The sequence below is a fragment of the Agelaius tricolor genome, unplaced genomic scaffold, assembly GCF_023055355.1.
Source record: "Agelaius tricolor isolate 1412-34295 unplaced genomic scaffold, bAgeTri1.0.p SCAF_18, whole genome shotgun sequence".
Lineage (NCBI taxonomy): Eukaryota > Metazoa > Chordata > Aves > Passeriformes > Icteridae > Agelaius > Agelaius tricolor.
In genome coordinates, this window is record NW_027269278.1 from 12,018,621 (window position 1) to 12,027,861 (window position 9,241).

Genomic DNA, 9,241 nt, shown 5'->3' on the forward strand with positions numbered 1-9,241 from the left:
CCATGGTGTGGTGTTTCCCCACCGGAGTGTCTCGGAGCCCACCCAGGAGGTCCCTGTGTCGCACTCGCTCGCCGCCCAGGCCCCGCTGGTGCTTTGGAGACCACAACAACCCCGCGCCGCCAAACGCTGCTAGCACTGCCCCGGGGCGCGAACCCGGGGCCGAGCAGGGCAGGGAGCAGACACAGGGGGCATTTGCCATATCCACAGGTTTGCCCGGCTGCAGGAAAACGTGCATCGAGCGCTTTCCCGTCCGCCCCGGACGATGACGGAGCAGGACCAAAAGCGGGATCGGTACCGGGGCGGAGCCGGGCCGGAGCGAAGGGGACGCGCTCTGCTGGGGGCGCGGCCTGCGCCGAGGCGCTTTAAAAGCGCGGCCGCCGAGGCGCTGTCGCTGCTGCTCACTCCGCCCTGCGTGTCTGTGTGTGTCTCGGCTCCCGGCCGCAATTCCTGCTGCGCCACAGCCATGGCGGCGCTGACGGTGAAAGCCTACCTGCTGGGCAAGGAGGAGACGGCCCGCGAGATCCGCCGCTTCACCCTGCCGCCTCCCGCTCGCTACCGGGCCATCTACGACCGCGTCGCCGAGCTCTTCCAGGGGCTGCTGCGGGCCGGGCCGCCGCCCGCCTTCCGCATGCACTACAAGGGTGAGCGGGGCTCGGGCCGCTGCTGGGGCCGGGGGTGTCCCGGGGGTGGCAGATCTCGGGGAGCGGGGCTCTGGGTACCCCGTTACCCCCCGTGACACCCGACCGGGCCCCTCATCGTGCGCTTCGCCCTTTCCAGATGAGGACGGGGACCTGATCGCTTTTTCCTCCGACGAGGAGCTGGAGTTGGCGATGCCCTACGTGCGGGATGGCGTATTCCGTGTTTATATCAAAGGTACGGCCGCGCAGCTCCGGAGGGCACGGCGGGTCTCGGCTGAGCGCTGAGCGCTTCCTGGCAGCGCTCCCGAAACCGGGCGAGCCAGCCCAGCCCTGGCCCTTCCCCGTGTCCTCGAGGGCCTGGTGGAAACTGCGGCCTCTGCGGGGGAGGTTAAATAAAGGGCAGTGTAGTATGACAGAACATGAGTTTGAGGTGGGATAAACAAACACAGGTTTCCTCCTGGCCCTGTCAGCTGGCCCAGTGCGAGGCTCTGTTGTCATTCTCATTCCCTGGATACACTAAACTGGCACTGGTATCCTAAATATTCACAACATGTTAGCCTTAATTCCACTTTCCCAGGGCATAGTTGTTCCCCAGTCCCTTGTGTTCAGGTAGAGGCCCTCAAAGCTTTATCTGCTGTCCATCTACTGAGCCACACCTGTTGTCCCCGTTCTCATGTTAATGCTTCCTGGTATCCGAGTTCCTAACTCCTTCTCCAGAAACATTTTGTTCTTGCAGTGCTTGGGAAGGTAGGATGGGAAGCCAGATGAGGTGGTGCAGTACTAATCTAAAATAAGCATGCCAAGAGATACTTAGGATAAGGTATGCTTGGTTTCAGGAGAAGGTATCTTTGCAAAACCTCTTTGCATGTGGTTTAAGGTCTCTTACATGAGCCTGGCTTAGGTTTGACAGCCAGTGTAAAAATAAACTGACCTAGTAAGTCAACACTGTTCTGATGGGCTGTTTGTGCTTCCTCCTCTGCCTGACTTCCAGGCTGTAAATAGTAACCTGATCTTGATGTGAAGTTTCCTTTCCTTAACAGAGAAAAAGGAGTGCAAGCGGGAGCACCGCTCGCAGTGCAGCCAGGAGCCTCCCCGCAACATGGTGCACCCCAACGTCATCTGTGATGGCTGTGAGGGACCTGTGGTGGGCACCAGGTTCAAGTGCAGTGTCTGCCCAGACTATGACCTGTGCAGCACCTGTGAGGGGAAGGGCATCCACAAGGAGCACAACATGGTGATGTTCCAAAGCCCACTGCTTAATCCATTTGAGGTGAGCAAAATCTCTCAGGGGGAACTGATGAGTGAGAGATTCCTCAAATTCAAGTTAGGAGGAGTTTCAGTTGCGCAGAACCCAGTGTCACATGAATGTCACTCTTTACAGTGGCTTCCCCGAGGACGCTGGCTCCGTAAAATGCGCCATGGAGTTCCACCCTTCCCATGGATGCACTGCTGGGGCTATCCTGGGCCTGCAGCTCCCTGCCAGAACTCGGAGCAAGCTGAAGCCACCACTGCAGCCCCCAGTGCACCTGCTGCAGAAGGTGAGAGGAGATGCCCTGGTAGACAAGGTGGTGGTGGAGCCTCAGACCAGCTGAGGTTCTGCAGGACAGGGTAGAGTCTGGGTGGGAAGACAACAAAGGAACGACTCTAATTTGCTTGAAATAATTGGCACCTTTCAGCACTAAGTGTGATTACTTAAGGTGTGCTTGGGTGCATGCAGTGAATGAGGATGCAGATAAAGTATCTGGAACCCAACCAAGCCGAGCTGTTAGGTCAAGCATGTCACTATTCTACTCCAGGTCTGCCTTTCAGCATGGGTAATGAGCCATAACAATGCTAATGCTGGCTTTCTGTTACAGAGGTAGCTCAGTTAGTTTTTCTCTGTAGTGCTTTGTTCTGTAATGTATGTGAGTGACAGGAATGAGCACTAAGCTCCTGTGGGGACAAACCCCTGCAGGTGCCCTTTCCCTCAGAGCTTGTGTGTGCTAACAGAAATTGTTTTTCTAGAAGCTTCTACTAACAGCCAGCCTCAGGACCCCAATGTCACCTTCCTAAAGAATGTTGGGGAGAGTGTTGCAGCTTTTCTGAGTCCCCTGGGTAAGTGACCTACAGTTTGTTACCAGTCCCTGAGACTGGCTTACAGGTCTATTTAACAGGAGCAGCAGTCAGTTGTTGTGACTGGTCTTGGCATTACCTCCTGTGTCCTAAGCCTCAAAGGCTTAATTTACACTTGGATACTAATAATGCTTAGGCTTAGAACAGCCACTCAGTACCTTTTCTTTGAGAGAAAATTAGGAAAGATTTCATTAATGTGTCAGCACTGTAACACTAACTTCAAGTCAGTGGTGACTCTGGATTTTGCCTGGTTTATGTGGACATATTATTAAAGAAGGTTTTGCATTTTAATTCCTGCATGTTACATGGCAGATTGTAGGATGATAGAAACCTTAAGAGTGTAGAGCAGGATTGATCCATTTAGGACCGTGCTTTGGAAAAACCTCTTAAGACTTTGTCCACCTCAAATGCTTTTCTAGGTATTGAAGTTGATATCGATGTGGAACACGGAGGACAGAGAAGCAAAGTGACTCCCACTTCTGCCAACCAAGAGAAGACCAATGCTGAGGCAACCAGCAGTGCTCCAACCCAGAATGTTCAGACCAGAGCAGACTGGAATAACACAGAATCTGCTGCACAAGTAAATGTCATTGCAGAACAGATGCAAGACATGGTGGTAGATCCTGTGCCCACACAAATGGAAGATGGCAGCTTCCACTCCCAGGTACAGGAACTACCACAGTAATTGAATACAATCACTTAGCATGCACTGTGGGAGTGAATATTAAGATGAGAGCAGATTAAGTGATATACAGCAAAGGTGGTGGGACTTGTTGTGGATGTAATTCTTTACATTAAAGGCAAATAGTAGGAATGTGCATACTGCCTGGAAAGCACTACAGCACATGGACCTTTTTTTTTTTCCATTTTAGGAACACAGTGAGTCTAGCAGTTCATCGGGGGGTGAGGAGGACTGGACCCACTTATCATCCAAAGAAGTGGATCCTTCCACAGGTGAACTGCAGTCTCTGCAGATGCCAGACACAGACGGTCCCAGCTCCCTGGATGTGCCTCGGGATCCTCCCCAGCCAGGACCTACAGGACTGCGGGAAGCTGCTCTCTACCCACACCTGCCCCCAGGTAGGAGAGTGGGAGCAGCTTTCATAGCTAGGAGTAACTCTGGCTTGGGAACTGCCAACTTGGCCTGACACAAGCAGACTTGTTTTAGAGGTGGTAAAAACAAAGGTTGTGTAAGATAGAGCTAAACCTGTCCCTGACTTGGGCAGGTTTGGCAGCTCTTGCACCCTGTTGGAGATGATCAGGTGGTTCCTCTCTTGAATGTGGGTTGCTAAGTCTTAGCCAGATGTCTGACCTTGGGCCAATGTGCCATTTGAGCAACACAAAATAGGTGCTGTCCTCAATCGTGTCCTTGCTGTGTACTGCTCAAGAGAGCCTTTTAATGCAGGATGTGGACCAGTACATCCTGTGGCTTTAGGGCAGCACTTTGCTGTGGGAGCCAGTAACAGTATTCAAGACCCCTCAACTGACATCAGCAGGACCAGTCCCACAGCAAGGCCAGCTGAGCCTGACTAAGCACTTTCCTTAGCTCTGATTATGTATTGTTTATCTCAAACATCTGCACTCCTGGGAGACAAAGAAGAGCATGTCTCCTCTTGAAGAGTGCTACTGAAGCCTTGCCTGGTTTTCCAATTACATGAAATAGCTGAACTCTCTTCCTCTTCCCACAGAAGCTGACCCTCGCCTCATCGAGTCTCTGTCCCAGATGCTCTCCATGGGCTTCTCTGATGAGGGTGGATGGCTCACTCGGCTCCTGCAGACCAAGAACTGCGACATTGGGGCAGCACTAGATGCCATCCAGTATTCTAAGCAGCCACCTCACTTGTAGTAGTAACAAAAAGCACTTTTCTAGCTGAAAGAAGATAAGGCAGCATCAGCTACTGTGGTTCATCATTCTTCCTACTCTGGGTTTCTGTCTCATGTTCTTAAGTGCTTGTAGAATGGAGGAAAAATAAATACTACTGCATGTCATGTGTCTGTGGAACATTTCAGTATCACAGCTATGTTATTTATGGATGGGGCTGAAAACATGAAGCAGCCCAGCACTGCTTTCTGCACATCTTTGGTGTACACTTAGGACTACACTTAGGAAGAGAAATCCAGTGCTGGCTCTGGAGCTTGCTTACAGCTCTGGAGGAAAAGGTTGCTATGGGAGATTTCAACAGAGATGTAGTTCAGGGGAAAAAGAGCTGTAGTTTGTGAGGAGGAGTTAATCACAGAATTTAATTGTACAGGCCAGGAATCCTTAAAGCCTGGGAGCTTTCTTTCCCCAAGCTGACCTAATTCCATTCCTATTTCTAGCTGCTGAGGTTGCTAGACAACCTTGTAACCTGAGAGCAACAGTCTCTTCTCCCTCCTTCCCTTCCCCCCAAACAATCATCAAGCAAGTAAACAACTTTAATACTTCAGTTCTCTATGGCTTTGAGTGAAACCACCTTTAGTTCAAAACTGTCTCAGTAAACAACATCTCAAATACATTAGAACCAAGACAGACATGCCAAAGATGCCTGAACTTCAGAGATCATCATCAAACTCCTCACCTGTGCAGAAGAGTTGCTCACAAGAAATGTTGCTCAGCTTTGGCCCAGGGTTAGATTTAACAAGGGTGTTTGGCCTCCCTGTGGTAGCCAAGCAGCACCTTCCTGCAGTGTTCTCTGCAGCAGATCCCACCCTTAGCACCTGGTTGTGAGGTTCTCTGAGCACATCCTCAACTGAGCACCTGCTGCTGGGCAGTGTTGAGGCCAGATCCTCAGTGCTAGCAACAGACTTTTTAAATTTAAAACCTGTACCCTGAGGCGGAGTTCTTCCAACCTGTCCTGAGCACCTCCAGGCCCCACCAGCAGCTGTGCTGTCCAGCCCCACACCTCCCCTGCCTTCTTGCAGTGCCATGGTCACTGCAGCAGCATTTTCACTAGAGTTGTCAGATGATGAGAGAAATTTTCCCCACTTGGATGGTTTGGTACAAGCAGTTGGGGGCTGTGTATTCTCCTCAGACACTACAGTCTCACAGACAGCAGGAACCACACTGCCTCCAGAACCAGCATTTCCATCATGTCCATCAGGCACTGCTACAAAGGATTTCTTGCACTGTAAGAAAGGAGAGAACTTGGTTTTAAATGCAGCATGGAAGCATTAAAGGTGGCATTGACTTTGCCTAAATAAAACCTTTCAGAGAGAAACCCCCAACGTTTTTTTTCTCCCCAGTCAATCATTGGCTTGCTTGGAGAAGAACAGAGAAAGACTCATAAAAATTCAAAATCATGATGATACAAAAGAAGTCAGAAGCATCTTCTATAGCTAAAATACCTCAGTAGTTTTAACTTTTTTGGCTTGATAGACAAGCTGAGAAACTCCACTTTCTTCTGCATGCTCCGGAACATCACTGGAGAGGAAGCGCTTTGGGTGTTTCCTGGCCAAGAGAACCATTCACAAAGAGGAAAGATTAGATCCACTGTGATTCTTTTCACAGGAGAGGTTTATAAAATGGATGGCTCTTTGTCCCCAAGTACCAAATCCCTCAGCTCAGGTCATACACTGCAACCTGCACCCAAGCTCAGATCTCAGAGCTGAGCTCCCTCCCACACCTCCAAATCAAGTGTCACCACTCGGGGGCAGGAATTGCAAAACCAAGTTCTCTCTGTACCTTTGTTCTCCCACAGTGTTCTTTCTCTGGGAACAGAACTGTTGCCTTCCCAGAGCTGCCTCCTCCTCATCTTGATCCTCACTCTCCTGGTCCAGATATTTACTCCAGCGACTGCCTTCTGTCCTTCCCTCCTACAACACTGGAGAGTTACTACAACCAGCAAAACATGGGGGTTCTCATTTTTGGTATTGTTACACATACTAAATGCCTCAAATCATTAATCAGTTTAGGATTTGATACACCATTTCAGCTGTCTGAACCACATAAAAGGATCACTGGTTTCTCCAGGATTCACCCAGGACAGAATGGGTTTGGATTTACCTCAGCTTTGCAGGGATCTTACCTGCTGGACTGAACTGTCCTCATGCTGTGCTGCTCTATTTTTGCTGTCATTTACAGAGTCTTCTACACACCTAGAATAGAGGTTTAAACTACAATTTCTAGAACATACTCCTGTCTGTTGATTTATAGGCTTCAAATCACCCAGTCACAGCACAAGGGATTGAATAGAAAGCATGGATAGGAACACTGGACAGAAGACATATCAGAAAAAACAGGATCTATGGAAAAACTTACTCTAAATGAATGATTTACAAGATACATTGCACAAATACTTGATTAAGTCTAGTTACAGGCTCTAGTTAGAGCCCTCCTTGTTACTATACAAAATTGCAAGTTTGATCTAAATCCACTAATTATGAAATTAAAAATTTTAATTTATCATAATGAGGGATATAACAGAGTTTGTTTGCTACAACATTTTAAACTCACTCATTTTATCCCATGAAAGCAAGGAAAAGAGAGGTTGTTTCATAATGTTTTGATTGTCACAATTCTTTGAAAATAAAAATAGCAACACTTTTTGATAAAGTGAACAATGAGTTTTCTTCCCCAGGCCTAACTGTGAAGTACTGTGTAGTCACAACCAAGTTATGTAACTACCCTTGACTGATCTCTGAAAATATCTTTGAGTAAAAAGGAGACTGGACGAGTTCAAGACCACTTCAAGATTACATGATTTATAAACAGATTCAGAAATGAAATAAACAGGAAGGTGCTACTCAGATTTTCCAGCCCAGCAGGAATTACACTGAAGTGTTTGCCCTGAACAAGTTTCTTATCACTAGCAGCAGTGATCACTCAACAGATTCACACTGTGAACTCCCTAAATGCCAACAGTTAGGCAGCAACTTCTTCAAATGGATGTTTTTTGAGGATGTAATCTGTAAAAGGGATATCTCCACAATCAGCTCATCAAACAGTACATAAGAATGACCAAATTAAAAATAAAATATCAAAAAAACCAAACCCAAACCCTATTGTGTACATATTAATGAGTAAAGGCCTGACCCACACATGCTATTGACCACCTATAGTTATCTGAAAGAAATCCTTATCTAAAGAAACATGCTGGGACACTAAACCCCCAACAAAGAGCTTGTTCCTATGAAGTGAGGCCAAATCCAGCACGGTCAAGGCTTCTCAACAGGCCAGAAAACCCGGCTGTGACATGCTCGGGTGGACCAACAGGCACTGGGTGTGTGAAGATGCACATCAGCTGCAGCACATCAAAAGCAATGAGCAGCTAAAGGTTAAACACCGTACCAAGATGTCCAACCAAGCGCCTCCTCTGCTTCACCCTGCAGCAAGTTCAGCTTCTGGACGTGGCGCCTGCACTCCAGGCCCGAGCCCTGCCCATAAACCTGCACAGAATGAATGAGGACAAGGTGAGGGAGCAGCCAGAGGGGCACAGCACGGGGAGAGGCGACAGCCCAGGTGTCACCGAGGGCCAGCACACGCGGCTGAGGGTGCAGGGCTGCCCTCACCTTCTGCACGGCCTGGCGCTGGCCGCACACGCTGCAGCTCCACCGCCCGCTGCGCTTGGCCTGGGAACACAGAGGGGTCGGTCAGGGCCGGGACCCACTGCCCCCGTCCCGTCCCGGCCCGTCCCGTCCCGTCCCGTCCCCACCTGCTGCCCCTGGAAGCGGCGGCAGCAGCAGCACCGCAGAACCCAGAACTGCTGCGCCATTGCGGTCACGTGATCCCCGCAGCGAGCAGCCAGCGCCCCTCGGCGGAGACACCGGGCAGCGACACCGACACCGGGACACCGGGACACCGGGCAGAGGCACCGGGACACCGGGCAGCGACAGCGGGCAGAGACACCGCGACACCGGGCAGCGACACCGGGCAGCGACACCGACACCGGGACACCGGGCAGAGACACCGGCACCGCGACACCGGGCAGCGACAGCGGGCAGCGGCACCGCGACACCGGGCAGCGACACCGGGCAGCGACACCGGCACCGGGACACCGGGCAGCGACACCGGCACCGCGACACCGGGCAGCGACACCGGGCAGCGACACCGACACCGGGACACCGGGACACCGGGCAGCGACACCGGCACCGGGACACCGGGCAGCGACACCGGCACCGGGACACCGGGCAGAGACACCGGGCAGAGACACCGACACCAGGACACCGGGCAGCGACACCGGGCAGCGACACCGGCACCGGGACACCGGGCAGAGACACCGGGCAGCGACACCGGCACCGGGACACCGGGCAGAGACATCGGGCAGAGACACCGGGCAGAGACACCGGGACACCGGGCAGCGACACCGGGCAGCGACACCGGGCAGCGACATCGGGCAGCGACACCGGCACCGGGCAGCGACACCGGCACCGTGACGGGCTCTCCCCGCTCACAAACCAAACACATCAGGTCACCGTCCGAGCGCCCTTCACCGGGCGCAGACCCCGTTTTGCAGCGGCCGGCTGGCCCTGCGCGACCTTCCTGTCTGCAGCCGCATCAGCACCGGCCAGGTTTG

At 51.6% G+C, this 9,241-nt stretch overlaps 2 protein-coding genes across 4 annotated transcripts; one reads left to right on the plus strand and one right to left on the minus strand.

The window, feature by feature from the left end:
- The first annotated feature begins 381 nt into the window (after positions 1-381).
- On the plus strand, positions 382-4,739 carry SQSTM1 (sequestosome 1). Of its 2 annotated transcripts, XM_071443341.1 has the most exons (8): positions 383-641; positions 778-873; positions 1,679-1,908; positions 2,020-2,176; positions 2,643-2,732; positions 3,170-3,414; positions 3,623-3,830; positions 4,439-4,739. In XM_071443341.1, exons 1-8 carry the CDS (start codon positions 464-466, stop codon positions 4,594-4,596), a joined length of 1,362 nt encoding a protein of 453 aa, XP_071299442.1. In that variant the 5' UTR covers positions 383-463; the 3' UTR covers positions 4,597-4,739. The 2 variants fall into 2 exon arrangements, with proteins under 2 accessions (XP_071299443.1, XP_071299442.1); XM_071443342.1 differs by lacking the exon at positions 2,643-2,732 and having other exon boundaries at positions 382-641.
- A 408-nt stretch (positions 4,740-5,147) lies between these two features.
- Positions 5,148-9,237, minus strand: MRNIP (MRN complex interacting protein). 2 transcript variants are annotated; one of them, XM_071443339.1, is made up of 7 exons: positions 8,381-9,226; positions 8,238-8,297; positions 8,017-8,114; positions 6,755-6,824; positions 6,412-6,542; positions 6,075-6,177; positions 5,148-5,855 (listed from the first exon to the last, which is right to left on the minus strand). In XM_071443339.1, exons 1-7 carry the CDS (start codon positions 9,056-9,058, stop codon positions 5,283-5,285), a joined length of 1,713 nt encoding a protein of 570 aa, XP_071299440.1. In that variant the 5' UTR covers positions 9,059-9,226; the 3' UTR covers positions 5,148-5,282. The 2 variants fall into 2 exon arrangements, with proteins under 2 accessions (XP_071299440.1, XP_071299441.1); XM_071443340.1 differs by lacking the exons at positions 6,075-6,177; positions 6,412-6,542 and having other exon boundaries at positions 8,381-9,237.
- Between the last annotated feature and the right edge of the window lie 4 nt (positions 9,238-9,241).

Coding starts and splice junctions, on each gene's coding strand:
- SQSTM1 (XM_071443341.1), top strand. CDS start 464: ATGGCGGCGCTGACGGTGAAAGCCTACCTGCTGGGCAAGGAGGAGACG. Junction 642..777: donor CTTCCGCATGCACTACAAGG/GTGAGCGGGGCT, acceptor CGCCCTTTCCAG/ATGAGGACGGGGACCTGATC. Junction 3,831..4,438: donor CTACCCACACCTGCCCCCAG/GTAGGAGAGTGG, acceptor CTCTTCCCACAG/AAGCTGACCCTCGCCTCATC.
- MRNIP (XM_071443339.1), bottom strand. CDS start 9,058: ATGTCGCTGCCCGGTGTCGCTGCCCGGTGTCGCTGCCCGGTGTCCCGG. Junction 8,115..8,237: donor AGCGCCAGGCCGTGCAGAAG/GTGAGGGCAGCC, acceptor CATTCTGTGCAG/GTTTATGGGCAGGGCTCGGG. Junction 6,178..6,411: donor AACACTGTGGGAGAACAAAG/GTACAGAGAGAA, acceptor TCTCTTGGCCAG/GAAACACCCAAAGCGCTTCC.